The following is a 14,766-nucleotide window of genomic DNA, read 5'->3' as shown; positions in this document are numbered from 1 at the left end:
TACAGGAAACACTTGAAAGCAGCTCAACTCCGCGGTCACGTGTGTAGTTTTCACCAATACGAACACGAAGAATCCTTCCTGTTAACCAATCAGCGTTCGCGAAGCCAGTAGTGAAAGCTGATTGGTTGAGACGGAGCCGGAACGAAGGAACAGAAACACATGGGGACTGAGGATACGCTTCGTGGCTGTAAATAAAGATGATTTAATGCGGGTTTGAAACATATTGCAGCAGTGTTTGGTGGTTTGCGTAAGTAAAAACACAGCGACGTTGTTATTTATTCTGAAAATTAGTTTTTTATGTCATGTTATTTAGGAAATAACCCGAAAAGTGCTGTTGTTGTTAGCCTGTTTTGCTAATCTAAACTAACGGTGACTGTTCTCAGGGAATACTTTAATATGTAAAATGTATGCTTTGTTCTCATATCTTTTTTTATCATTATTATTATTATTATTCTAGGCACCATTCTTAATGTGGCTTCGGTGACAATAGTCAAATAGTCGTAAAGAGATGGAGCCAGTCGCGCTGGTAGCTCCAGTCACAGCGCTGGAGTTTCTTCAGGACACATTTCTACTCACAGGTGAGCACAGGGCTGGGAGTCAGCATCCAGGTGATTATTAGTGTAATGTCTTTCACTGTTTTTCTACATTTACTCATAGAGACATGCCTTTTTTTAATTAAAGTTGCACCACAAGAGTTGACAGAACTTGAGATAAGATCAGACTTTATTGATCCCCTAAGGAAATGTAGGCGTTACAGTGCAAAAATAAAAGTTTGACACAAAATGGAATGAGGTAAGAGAAGATAGGACCACTACAAACATCCTGTTACCAGACACGACAGGACGCCCTCAGAATGTCCATCCCCTGATGAGTCACAACTGCTTTGGAGGCACAAGGGAAACCTGCACAGTATTAGGAAGGCTGTTGTCATGTTATGCTTCATCAGTGTGTGTTACTCCTTTCCAGGTGAAGGTCCAGTCTTGTCAGTGTACAGTCTCCAGCCTCGCCCTAAAGCCTGTGCCTCGCTCAGTGTCCTCCAGCAATACAGAATCCATGGGATAAGGCCTAAAAGTCAACCAGCGCAAAGCTCGGCCACAGACGTCTCCAGAAGGCAAGATGGTGAGTACAAGAAGATGTTTATTACCCTTTTTTTCTTATGCTATGTTCAGTCTAACTGTCTTTCCTTTGTGTTTTAATTTTTTTTTGCTTAGGATATATAAATACTTACTAACCTATGTGAATGAAAGGGAAATACCCAAGTATATCCAGAGCTAAGGATAGGTTATTTTGATTTTTTCCTGCAGGATTTGTGACATTAACTCTAAAATAAATGAAGAATCTAAATGTGGATGTGTTTGCATTCGATTCATGTCATATGGACACTGTCATGCTGTGGCTTAATGTTGGTAAATTGTTGTTTTTGTGTGTATTCACATGCTTATTTACATAAATTCTCAACTGTGCGACCTGTGCAGGCCCGAGCTCCACTGCGGAACCAAAGTTTTCTGACCTCGCCGTGTTCGGAGGCAAGGCCGTGAGGCTGGTGAGGCTCCGCGCTGACCTCCAGCAGTTGGAGATCGTGGGTCCCCTCATGGAGCTGCAGGACTGGGCCCTGGACGTCCGCTGGCTCTCCGGAGACAACCGGTCGCTGCTCTGTGTTGCCGTAGCCCACAACAGCGCTCTCCTCCTGGACGCCGTTACGGGAAATGCCCTGGTCCGGGGTTCCTGTCTGGAGGGCTGTTTGCTGTACTCTGCCCTCCTCCTGGTTCACGAATCCTGGGCCGATACCGTCTTAGTAGGAGGGACTGTCTTCAACCAGCTGATTATCTGGAAGCCCGGAGGAGGAGACAAAAGTAGAGATTCTGAGCACAAAGCTCCGGTTGAGCGGCGACTTCTGGGCCACAGCGGCGTCATCTTCAGCATCTCTTACCTCCAGGAGAAAGGATACTTGGCGTCGGCCTCTGACGACCGCAGCGTGCGCGTGTGGGGCGTCGGCGCTTTGGGCGGCGCTGGAGGGAAATGCGGGGACGTGAACGCAGCTTGTTTAAGGGTCTTGTACGGACACCAAGCCAGGGTGTTCTCAGTGCGGCTGTCGCCGGGGAAAGTGTTCAGCGCTGGGGAGGACGGGGCCTGTTTGGTGTGGGACTGGGCCGGAGGTGGGAAGGTGGTTCGCACGCTGAAGGGACACAGAGCGGGTGGGGTTCGTGGGCTGGCAGTCAGTGAGGGGACGGGAGATGAAGACAGGTGGGTGGCCACAGGAGGGGCGGACGGAGGGGTGAGATTGTGGAGAGTTGAAGGCGGCGAGGAGAAGAACGAGGAGGAGGAGGAGGAGGTAACAGAGAAGCTGACTGACCTGAATTTCTCGACTGATCAAGGTGCACCTAAAGTAGTTTGTTTAGCAGGAGAAGAGGATAAAAATACAAGCTGGAGTCAGAGTGAAGTTGTGGTTTGCACTGATAAAGGAAAAGTTTGCCAGTACAGTCAGGGGAAGTGGGAGACGATCTGGGAAGGGACTCCTGAGTTTCAGTCCTATTGTGTGATGGAAACGGTCACCGTCGGCGTGAAGGAGTCGGCTGACAGAGTTCATCTGTGTGCTGTCGGTAGCCTCACCGGGTCCTTACAGGTGTTTCCCATTTCTCGTCCCCAGAGCGGGACTCTGCTGTCCTGCGGCTCGGGGAAGATCCACAGCTTAATTTGGCTCAAGGGAAAAGAAGGCGTGCATTTGTTGGCGTCGGGTGCTGAAGGGCTTGTCTATCGCTGGCGTTTGGATGTAAAACTAGACGGAAATTGTTCTGTAGTTCTCAGCGTTGACCCTCTTCCTCCTTTCCTCCTCCCCCCCTGCGCTAAACGCTGGCTCACAGCTGCAGTGGGCCTCCGCTCCAGGTTCAGGGAGAGGCTCTGGGTTTGCGGAGACAGGAGAGGGTCCCTGCTTTTATTTCAGGATGCAGAAAAGTCTGAGCAGGAGAAATCGGACGGCGAGGTGCACGGCGTAAGGCTGCAGCCAGTGAGCTGCCTGTTCGGTGTGCATGGGAAACAGGGTGTAACCTCGGTGTGTGAATACCAAGGGCTGCTCTACAGCACTGGCAGGGACGGCTGTGTGAGGGTTTTCAGAGTTCAAGAGAGTGGAAGGAGCGCAGAGAACAAAGACGGACTTCAGCTGGAGGTTCTCAGAGTGCAGCGGGCCTGTAAAGGTATGGAGTGGCTGGAGAGGATTTTAATACTCGAGCCTGAAGCTCCACTGGAGGAAGTGGAGGAGGATGAAGAGGACGAGGTGAGGGAGGAATCTGAGGCAAAGCAAAACAATTTGACGGAAACGTTGGGAGGGGAGCAAAGAGAGAGCTGTGGGGAAGCAGAAAACAGAGGGAGAGAGGCCAGGTTTGCCATCGTGGGCTTCCACGCCGTCCACTTTGTGGTGTGGGACCCTGTGAAGCAGGAGAGGCTGTTAGCGGTGCCTTGTGGCGGGGGCCACCGCTCTTGGAGTCTCTGGCCATCCCACAAGGGGGTTTGGCCCGGATACGGAGCTTTGGTCTTCATCAAGCAGGGGTCTGTGCTGGCGTCGCAGCCCCCCGGAGAGGAGCTGGGCTGGGCCACAAAAGCAGGAAGGACGGGAGGATGGGGTCTGAGAGAGGGCGTCCACGGGAGAGGAATCGGCTGCGTGTGCAGGTTAGGGGCGATAGAGGAGCCCGGGAACGAGGTTCAGACGAAATCAACAGCAGAGCAAACTGAAACTCGAGTGAAAAGAAGTAAACTTCACTGGGAAGTGATGGTGACGGGAGGAGAGGACACCAGCTTAACTGTCCTGGCCGTGCGTCCCTCTTCCGGCAGCGTTAAAGTTCTCTCCGTTATCACCGACCACATTTCAAGCGTTCGCACGGTGACGGCCGTCACGCGTCCGGAGCGAGAGACTCTCTCGGCCCTGCTCGTGTCCGCCGGGGGCCGGGCTCAGATACAGTGTTACCGTCTGCTGGTCGTCTGGGACGGGCGGCTGCAGGCTCCTTCCTGTCAGGTGATCCAGGTGGCCAGTCACCGGCTGGACGATCAGTGGGAGAGGAAGCGGAACCGGCACAAGACGGTGAAAATGGACCCGGAGACGAGGCAAGTTCTGAATATAAATACACGGTCTACAGGTTTCTGTTAAATCTACCTCTGATCAAGGCTGATTGGTTGTGTCTGTTTGTTTTTAGGTACATGTCTGTAGCCGTGGTGGATGAAAAGTCAGACCGTGTTCTTCTGGCTCTGTCCTGCAGTGACGGTGCTGTCAGGTTGGTGTGATGGAGGAAATTTAAGTGCTTCTTATATTTATCGTGAGAAAAGCTGATTTATTTCCAGCAGCTTTTAAAACACTTTCTTTATTCAGTGCAGTGACAATGAATGAAATGTTACATTTGATTGTTGTCTGGTTTATTTGTGCCTGATTGTGTTTTGTGGCAGTAAAATTTAGACTGATTTAGGATAAATTAAAAAAAAATAAACCTTTTATAATTCCATAAATACATTATTAATATTTGAGCCCTTCAGGAATTTTCGAAATAAAAATGACTCAAAACATTAGCAAAACAAGTCCTGAAACATGACAAAGAAAACACGATCAAGCAAACGAAATATAAATATCATAGTCATGAATTTGTTGATTTAGAATAAATAAGCCAATAGTACATATCTGTGAGTTGCAGTGTAAAAAAAAAAAAGTCAATGTAGCTCTAGGATTACAAGTTAACTTGAAGTCCACATTAGAGTCCCATTTGTTCAGTTCTCAAACAACGTGATGAGACGCAGCTCTAATTCAGTGCAGGTTTTCTTAAAAAACAGAGATTTGTCACAGTCTGATCCTCACAGTGCATGTTTGTGGAAGTGTATGAGGACGTGGAGCTTTCTGAGAACCTTAGAAATAGAGTTGTAGTTCCTCATCGGGAAGGAAAAGTTTACAAAACCTAAAAGCTAAAAGGGTAACCTGCTACCGCTTATCCTCACTAGGGTCGCGGGGGTTACTGGAGTCTATCCCAGCTGTCCTCTAATGAGATGTGCTATGCTTTTCTTGACTTAAGACATAAGATTCTAAGGAGATGTTTGTTTACCTGCTTGACAGTTTTGACTGTGTCTCCAGGAATCCACAGAAGTGTCATCCGACGAGTCACTGATCATTTATCAGCTGGCATAGTACATATCTCAAAATGAACCTCTTGAGTTCATCTCAAAAGAGTTTGGAAATGTAGAAAATACCCAGGGGTCTAATACTTTTAAGTGTCGCTGTATGTGATCTTTTCAGCTTTGTTACATTCATAGAACTTGTCCAGTCTGATGATACATGTGTTAAATTGCCGTAGACGTGATGGGGTTAGGTCTTGTCATTTATTTCTCTTTTAGAACTCTTATCTTTTTTGCTCAGGTTGTTCTCAGTCAGTGAAGTTAAATGTCGAATCGATCTGTTGTGGGAGACGTTCCACCACCAGCGCTGCGTGCTCAGTGTCGCCACCTGCAGCCTGGAGGACGACGAGGGCAACAGGTGAGTTCGTTTGCGACGATTTTAGATTACGTTAAAGTAATTAAATATCTAGACTATAGTCAGATAGTCGCGCTGTGCCTCTCTCTCAGGTACACGCTGCTGTTCAGTGCTGCAACAGATGGGAAAATTGCAGCGTGGGATTTAACCGAAGCTTTAGCCTTTTGGAGCGATAACTCCTGCGGTGCTACGCCTCCACCAACCCCCTGCCTTAACATTCCCGCCCACCAGAGTGGCGTCAACTCTTTGGCCGTTTGGTCAAAGAAACTGGGACAACAAGAGGGCGGTGGTTGCCTGGTGACCGTTGTTAGCGGCGGGGATGATGGGCGGCTGACGGCGTCCACCGTTAGGGTGCTGTACCCAGAAGAGTCCCAGACTTTGCTGCAAACACAGCTCCAACACCCGAAGCAGCTCCAGCTTCATCTCCGCTCTCAGTCGCACGTCGCCCTGGCTCACGCTGCTCCTCTCACAGCCCTGAAGCTCCTGAGGCCCGGCCTCGTGGTCTCCACCTCCTCAGATCAGAGGGTTTGCCTGTGGAAGGTCTGCAGCGCCGGCATCAGCCACAGTGCGGCGCTGTGCTGCCACGTTGCAGACGCTTCGGGGCTCGCGGCGTGGGAGGGAGGACATGAAAGGGGGGCGACGAGATCTGAGTGTGAGCGGGAGATTTCTGTTTGGGGAGGATTAACGACAGAGGGGGAGACAGGTGGGAGGTTTAATGAGGATAAGGAGCCAGATGACGAGGCCGAGGGTGGAGAACCTGTTGGAAGCGAGACAGGTGACCCAGTTATTAAGACCTGTGATGAAGACGGAGCTGCTGAGACGAGTGGTGATCCAAGAAGTCAAACAGAAACCGACAGTTTAGGTGAAACCGGGAGCGAGGTGAACGGGACCAGTGAGAGCAGGAAGAGGAGAGAGGAGACGGGATGGGTGCTGGTCTGTGGACAGGGCTTCCAGCTACTACGCGTCAGAACAGAGGAAAGAGGCAAAACTGGAAAAGAAAAGATGAATCAACGAGTTAAAGTGACTTTTCACAACAAATAACATGAAAACAATGAAGATCTTAATTATCTCTTTCCCCAGGGATTCACATTTTACATCAAACGTCTGCTGCTGATTAATTCATCTATTGTATAATTTTTTTTAAATAAAGATTATTTATTCCTTACATGGTGGATTATAGATATTTATTGCTTATGTAGCCAAAACAAACAAATCAGAAGTTCTGACTTAAGAGAAATGTGATCACTTGAATCTGTCTGAGCTCATTGAGCCCGAAAGAAGACTTGAGCAGCGACGTATGTCTTCAGTCATTTCCTCCAGTGAGACGCAGACGATATTCACAAGAAAAAAAATAAATAAAAAAAATATCGGTGTTTGTGCCATCTGCCACACAAAGACGACTGACATGACGGGAGTTATTTTTAATACAGTGTGTTACATCTCATGGTGTCATGCAGCCAGGGAATAAAGCTGTTTTATTATTATTATTGTTTTTATGTATTTTCAGTATGAACTGGACCAACCAAATGTCAAACTCTCTAAATTATAGGTCTTTAACAGGTGGTCCACGACCCCTAGAGGATCTGCGAAGGTACTGCAGGGTAGTCGCAAAATGTTTGGTTGTTTAGACATTTTTATTTATTTATTTTTTTTATTTCCTCCACACATTTAAATTTCTTTGAATCCAGTATATTTTAGTAAAGGGATAAATGGAGGCAGAAGACGTTGTCCTACTCCAGATTTAAAGACTTTCCTCCAGTTACATATGTGCCCACAAACCACTCAGGACAGTCACAGTAGATGGTGGAGGACATGATGATACAGTGGATATAACAAGTCTAACCCATCTATTAACGTTTTAGAATCTTTATTATAAAATGTACAGCCTTCATACTGAACATTTCCTCCACAGACTTTCTAAACGATTCAGGTCTAAACTCTACCTGGGCTATTCCAAAACATTAATCTTTCATACGTCTTGTCACCATGTCCCAGCCCAGAGCGACCGAGGATACTGGAGATAGTTGTCACATGTGGGGAACAACCAGTGCTGTTCCCCACATGTGACAACCGGAGCTGCAGCTACTTCATTACTGTTGATCTCCTCATGGCCGGTCCCCTCTTTATCTCCCTGCAGAGCTCTGGAGGACGCTCTGTTCTTGATAATGTTGCTGTTTTACCACATTTTCTCCCTTTCAAGACTGTTTTCACTGTGTTCCATGGTGTATCTGATGCTTTGGATAACATTATGACCACCTTCCTGATACTCCCTGGTGCCTGGTCTGGTCTAGGTGGGTGGCACATGTCTAAGTAACATCCACATGAATGGATGCCAGGTCCATGCTGATGCTGCTGAAGTGACAAGGCTGATATATGGAACTGTGCCGCGGTTATCTGCATATTCGTTGCGCGTGCATTTGCCTGGCATGCAAATGCAGCCGGGTCAGATTAATGTCACATACGCTGTAGAGAGTGCGCTGACTCACAACCTGGATGTTGTTGTTGTTGTGTGTGTGGTTACTTGCGTTACTCACGTTGTGGAAAAAAAAACTGTGAGGATCAAATTTTAGGGACTAACTGCGACGCTTCATGTTGTAAATCATTAATTTTAGGCGTGAAGTCTCTATTTGTGACGCTAAACAACAAATGTATATACACCAATCAGCCACAACATTATGACCAGCGACAGGAGAAATGTGACTATTTAATGTTCTGCTGTGAAACTCTTAGACCTGGCATCTCTCAGAAGGTCCACGTCTATTCTCTGATGACTCACAACTGTTTTGGAGGCACAATGGGGACCTGCACAGTATTAGGAAGGTGGTCATAATGTTATGCCTGATTGGTGTATGTCTATTATGTGCGTGCATTGAGGGTTGCATGGAGGTCAGGTCCCACGAAGGGGCCCGACTGCAGGTATCCATGAATATTTTAATATTTTGGTCTCGTCTCACGTTGCTTTTTGTCAAGTGCCCATCTCACTGCCGCAATGAAAGATGAGAAAGAAGAAGAGGAAGAGGGAGGAAGAAGGAAAGCGTGAGTGGTGGAGGGTGGAGAAGAGGCTGAGAGCTCCCAGCATCTCATTTCCCAGTAACCGCCACTGATGCTCACAAGGGGCAGAAAGGATGAGCGAGAGTGAAAGTACCTGGTGTCGCTTCTGATTTCCGACGGCCTGCAGAGGCAGAAAACATGCCTGACTGATGAGTGGAAGATGAGATGCTGTCCAAAACCGGGATGTGTGTTTGTTCTAAAGTTTTAAGTTTGAAGGAAAGGCTGCGTTTTTGAGTCATCGTCAGGCTTCGAGCAACATGTGGCGCGGGAGGAAACAACTTATGGAACCGAGCCTGAGAAATCCTCACCATCTGCAGCCATGAAGTGCCGGTAGAGAAAAACTGTCCCTGCATCATCTCGACAACCTGTGTGTGTGTGTGTGTGTGTGTGTGTGTGTGTGTGTGTGTGTGTGTGTGTGTGTGTGTGTGTGTGTGTGTGTGTGTGTGTGTGTGTGTGTGTGTGTGTGTGTGTGTGTGTGTGTGTGTGTGTGTGTGTGTGTGTGTGTGAGGGATGTATCGCTTAACCCAGGAGAAGGAGAAGTAAGAGTGCAGCTGTCCTGGTGCAGGAGCAGCAACATTTGACATCCATCACAGAGGTACACACACACATACACACTGCTTCTGTGAAACCAGTTCATCTGCACTGTGAATGTGAAAAGCTTGCTTTGTAAGGATTTTAAGGATTTAATCTCTTATTATCATTATTAGTTTATTGAATTGGGACAATGCACATTGATCAACACTGATGCATGTAAATGCACCAGACTTAGCACAAATGCTAAATGTCAGCCGTAGTCCCGAGGCAGGTACACGACACAGACACAGAAGACTTCAAAACAACAATCATACAATAGACTACAGAATAACTACAGAACCAGACACAGACAATTCCTCTTACATATAACAACATTTGGGAGAATTTAGTTCTACGCTTCGGTACATTACAGTCACCTCTAGTTAGAGCTCTAGTTCTTCTTTCTTCAGTGTTTTTTCTCTCAGAGGAAGTCTCCCTTCAGTGGTGGGGGGTCATTTAAAACTTTGAAAATGGGCCAGACATGTGCCCACTCTTAGGATGTTTTGTGAACTTTTCCTAATTTATCAGTGTTTTTTCATTGAAGCCCGTGAAACGGAGCTATGTCTCAATAAGCCTAACGAATCAGTGTCTGGGCTGGGCTTTATGGTAAATAGTTACTAGTTCTCCCCGCTCCTGCGTGGGTTTTGTCGGTACTTCGTGCTCGACTCCAAGGCATGATGGTTACAGAAAATGAATGTATGAATGAAACAGTCTGAATCTGGGACAAGGTATTTGGTGGATTCAAAAAAATTTTTAACATTTAACCAGGGCTAGGGCATTGCAAGTGGCTTATCTGTGGTCACACCTCATTTTAGTGATCTGTCTGCAAACAAATACCAATAGCAACACCCTCTTGTCCGTTGTGTGTGCACCATGTCATGTGGAAATGATGCATATTTTGGAGCTTTCACTCACCAGATGCACACGAGTTAAATAATTATCTGAATTCTGCACAAAGCTGTTATTATAACTGAATCATGGAAGCTTCAATGTCATTTAATTTATTATTTAATTAGTGAACAGCCACAACAACAACATTCATTTTCAACCTAATCGGCCCTGACCTGACAACGGAGCCAATGAAGAGAGGCCAACACAGGGGTAATGTGCTCGTATTTACCAGCTCCGGTCAAAATACGAGCTGCAGCATCCTGCAGCATCTGCAGGCCTTGAAAACTTTTTTTTTTTTTTTTTTTTTTTGGCAATCCTGACAAAAGGGCAGTGCAGTATCAAATAAAAAAACAAAAATTAAACCAAGATTTTTAATTCTATCTTTGCAATGTATATCTAGACACAAAGCAAAATGATCAGACACATAATGCAGTTTCTGGGGTCTAATAATCATCATCTAAATTTTAGCAGAATTCAGAAACAGGAAGTTATTCGACAACCAGCTCCAAGTTGTGTGAGATATAGAGGGAAGAGCAGAGGACCCAGGACAGACCCTTGTGGAACCCCATGCCTAACTGCACAAACATGAATGTCTGAACCAAACCAGGTCTTCTGTCCAGCAATGTATCTGATATTTCAGTGTGGAAGAAGTGACATTCCTCGAGTCTTGCCACTGTAGACAGCAACTCGAGAATCGGCATGCACATATTTTGGTGATAGCTAGGTGCATGTTGGCTGAGAGATACACCATGAGCAGGATCCCAGTGCATCTGAATGTTGATTCGACTGTTTTTTGTTGTTGTTTTTGCCTTCACGCTTCCAGACTGGTAATGTCACGTGAACGACTGCCTTTCATTGGTTCATCTGGGAGCAAAGCCACAGGTAATCAACTCATAACTCATGAGCAATAAACAAAGGAGAGTACAGTAAAAGCTGCAGTGTGATAATTTCTAGGAATTATATGCCAATACTTGTATTTTTTTTATTGTATTCTATTTTATCTTATTATATATCTTTTATACAGTCCACTCTTCACTCTACTTATTTTTCTGCCTCTATGTATGTTGTTGCAAACAGCATTTTCCCCAATGTGGGACAAATAAAGGTTTTCTAATTCTAATTCTATAATAATATTTAAATCTGACTTAATTCATAATTCTGGAAATTAAAATACAACCATTAGTAGATTTCACTCACTGAAGCAGATTTACTGAGAAGCACCATTTGAGTACATTTGCATAGAAAGCAAATTTATACTTTATTCTACCCAGCTCTCCAGCGCCACCACCAGGCCAGTAATAACAGAAGACTCAACCAGCAGCAGACACCCGCCTCCTCCTCCTCTCACCCTCACCCAGGACCACCCACCACCATCCTCCTCGCCGACACCACCATGACGCCATGGGGCGGCTTGGATCTCGCCGAATCCTCCTTTACCTCCATCCCCCCACCACTTCCCCCACGACCTCCACCACCCCCTCCTCCGCCTCCGCCGCCTCCTGCTCCTCAGCCCACGCCGTCCACTCCTTATCGCGGGAGACGGGGGGAGGAAGAAGAAGAAGAAGAAGAAAGGTCAAGTTCGAGTATCGACTCTGGAACTCCATGTCCAGCTCTGGCAGTTCCTCAGAACAGCGGAGGTGCGTCTTCAATAACGTTTCACCTTACTCAACTGGATAACACTAGCCTACTAAACGACACTATAACTAACTAATTAAAATCATGTAGGAGACAGATTATATTTATTATTAATGCTAAATGGGTGTGTAGCATTACCACAGCCATGTGCAGCACATTAATATTTTAAAATTATAGCTGGGTTGGTTTCACAGACACAAGGCCAAAGGAAAAGCACAGGTGTAAATAATCCACCCGAATTGCAATTAGTTGCTTCAGGTTAAGGGTGTTGCTATTGTACTGGATGTTCAGGGAGAAGAAGAAATTAAAATGGGACTTGTGAGACGGTGATTACTACACTTACAAGTTAACTAACAGCAGACTTAGTGTGAAATACAATGAAAGGATAACAATGACGGCAAATTTCAACATTTTCCTCAGAAATATTATAAAACCAAAAAGAAAACTCCACATACAATATAAATCATAATCGATCAGGCATAACATTATGACCGCCAACAGAAGAAGTAAATAACATTTATACCAATTCAGTTCTGCTGGGAAACTTTTAGACCTGGCATTCATTAATGTGGATGCTACTTAGACATCTACCACCCACCTAGACCAGACCAGACGCCCCCACCTCATAGCAATGGCACTCCTTAATAGCAGCAACCATCTCCAGCAGGATGCAAGTATCTGTGGAATGCTTCCTTCAACCCATAGGACATAAACTCCCCCTCTAACTCCCTCAGAAGAACTGTTTTGGAGACCTACACAACGTCCGGAAGGTGGTCATAATGTTGTGGCTGATCCGTGTATTTACTTGCCTCCCACCTCCAACGTATCCGAAAATATCTGCAAATACATCACAACTCCTGAGCTCAGAAGTTGTTTTTTTTACACTCTCATGATTGTGAATACCACAAGAGGGCGCCGTTCATATAGACTTTACTTGTGAAAACACTGAACACACAACCTCAGTTAAGGCAGCAGTTCACAAAAAAAAAGGTTTGTGATGTATGAAAGCCCAGATTTGTGGTTATTGATTAGACGTGTTGATGTTGAGTGGAGCTATTTTGGACACACCTTTCCTTTCAGATCACAGTCACCAAACGGGCCCTGACTAAAAGATCTTCTGTCTCCGCTCTCTGTGCAGGTGGAGTGGGTAGAGGGCTGCGGGCGAGGAGGAGGGTTTTGCCTCAGCGCCGGGCCCCCCGTCCTCCCCGTCTCCCACCTCTGCGTCCGGTCACCAACCTCAGCTTCTCCCGGAGCTTCACTTTCTCCTTCTTCGAGCTGCCGCTGCACCAGTCTCCTCGCTGCAGGGCGGAGCGCGTCAGGAACCTCTTGCTGCTTCTGAAGCAGATACACTACTGATGGACAGCCGGTTGTCTGCAAACAATCTCATTATCAATCACTTTTTAATTAGCAGTGGTGCAGTGAGATATGTGTTATTAGTTAAATGAATGAGATTACATGTGCACTCAATTAGATCTGTGTGTATCAGTTTTAAAATACTACATTTGAACATTATGAAGATTGTGCAGGGGTTTGTTTGCTACATTGATTTTTTTGTGTGTGTGTGTTGTTGCAAAGATTTGTTTTTAATGACCTCAGGATCAGCGGGGCCCTGAATTTCACATTATGACAACTGGCAGGTGAAGTGAGTAACACTGTTGTTGTATCTTTTTATGGTGTCACCTGTCAGTAGATGGGATATAGTAGTGAGTATTTTGCACCTGGAGCAGTTTTTCTCCTTGTTGGCACGTCAGCATCAGGCATAGACCAGGAAGCATTGGGAGGAGATAAAGAGGACGTGTTTGGGCTGCAACAATGTTCAGGTGGTGTTAACGTCTCAAAGATTCACTCTAATGCCAGAACCCAGGTTTCCCAGAAGAACATTATGTTATTCAACTCACCAGTTGGTGGTTTTAATGTTGTGGCTGATCCGTGTATAAATCCCCAAGAGTCCCAACTCTTTTTTTCTTGTGTTTCTCCTTGGCATCAGTCATCTATTTTAGATTTTTATCCTCTGAATTCATCAAAAACTTTATGGGGACAGTTTCTAGAATTTATGTCGCTGCTTCCTGAATTCACAGAACTTTGGTTGCATTAATAACCTTGTATTCCCTCATAGAGTACTCTCCTACAGTTATTCTGCGTTTTAGTGCTGTCAAACACACCACTACAGGTGAGCAAAGGTGTTAATGTTGCCATACGCACCAGACCAAACAAAGAACGACTCTTAAACAGATTTGCAAAAGAGGTCACAGAGTCTGCTGACTTGATTAACTCCAGCAGTCATTCCACAGCCGCGGGGCCCTGACTGCAAACACATTGTCATCCATTGTTTCCAGCCAGGCCCCGGGGACACCTGAGGATCTCAAGGCATGTGCCGTGATATCAGTGATATAGCCCTGAATGAAGAGCTGTAAAAGTCATCAATAAGACCTTAAAATCAGCTGTAAAACATACAGGTAGACTGATGAGTCTCTGCTGATACAAGAATGGTGTGATCCCAAATCATGGCAGGTGGATTTTTTGAGATTGATTTACAGTTTAGACAGGTAAAAAAAAAGCTGTCACAATAATCTACAATAAAAATAATAATAATAAAAGTGTTTAATCAGTTTCTGTCTCTTTCAAAAGTTGAAATGGGTTGGATTTTCAGATGATGAGGAACTAACATAGTAATATGAGACTAGTCAGAATGAAGCATGAAACCAGACCCCAAACTTCTTCACAATGGGACTGATGTTGTCGCAGAGGGAAGCGGGTAGAACTTGCATCCTTGTTGGCAACAGTTGCTTTGGCAGCTGTTGTGGTTGGTCGTGGTTCATATATATATATATATAAATATATATATGTATATATAGTCAGTCATTCGTTCATATGTGCAGTGACAACAGTTCTCACGTATCATCGGATAAATGAAAAATTCAAAATAAAACAGTTATATGAGTGAGGGATTGAATATGAAGACAAAAAAACTAACTATTAGGTGAAATATTATATATTGTTATGGAGTGTAGAATAAAGTGAGTGTGCCGGTATTAAAACAGAAGCTCCCTCCATGTCTGCCTCTTGCTTCCTAAAAATGTAGTGCATTAACACGGATTAAAACTTCTCATTTACTC

At 45.4% G+C, this 14,766-nt stretch overlaps 2 protein-coding genes across 2 annotated transcripts; both read left to right on the top strand.

Moving 5' to 3' along the window:
• Nucleotides 1-116: 116 nt before the first annotated feature.
• Nucleotides 117-6,665, top strand: wdr6 (WD repeat domain 6). The gene is made up of 7 exons (XM_047597112.1): nucleotides 117-247; nucleotides 458-578; nucleotides 967-1,119; nucleotides 1,476-4,095; nucleotides 4,185-4,262; nucleotides 5,387-5,503; nucleotides 5,593-6,665. Exons 2-7 carry the CDS (start codon nucleotides 509-511, stop codon nucleotides 6,539-6,541), a joined length of 3,987 nt encoding a protein of 1,328 aa, XP_047453068.1. The 5' UTR covers nucleotides 117-247; nucleotides 458-508; the 3' UTR covers nucleotides 6,542-6,665.
• Nucleotides 6,666-8,625: 1,960 nt separating this feature from the next.
• On the top strand, nucleotides 8,626-14,156 carry LOC125017980 (formin-like protein 3). The gene is made up of 4 exons (XM_047601992.1): nucleotides 8,626-9,146; nucleotides 10,839-10,897; nucleotides 11,287-11,652; nucleotides 12,789-14,156. The coding sequence occupies exons 2-4, from the start codon at nucleotides 10,846-10,848 to the stop codon at nucleotides 13,004-13,006; spliced, it is 636 nt and encodes a 211-aa protein (XP_047457948.1). The 5' UTR covers nucleotides 8,626-9,146; nucleotides 10,839-10,845; the 3' UTR covers nucleotides 13,007-14,156.
• Nucleotides 14,157-14,766: the final 610 nt, after the last annotated feature.

Source organism: Mugil cephalus, chromosome 1 (genome assembly GCF_022458985.1).
Source record: "Mugil cephalus isolate CIBA_MC_2020 chromosome 1, CIBA_Mcephalus_1.1, whole genome shotgun sequence".
In the NCBI taxonomy this organism is placed as follows: Eukaryota; Metazoa; Chordata; class Actinopteri; order Mugiliformes; family Mugilidae; genus Mugil; species Mugil cephalus.
The sequence above is the reverse complement of the archived record's forward strand: the minus strand, read 5'-3'. Positions and strand labels throughout refer to the sequence as shown.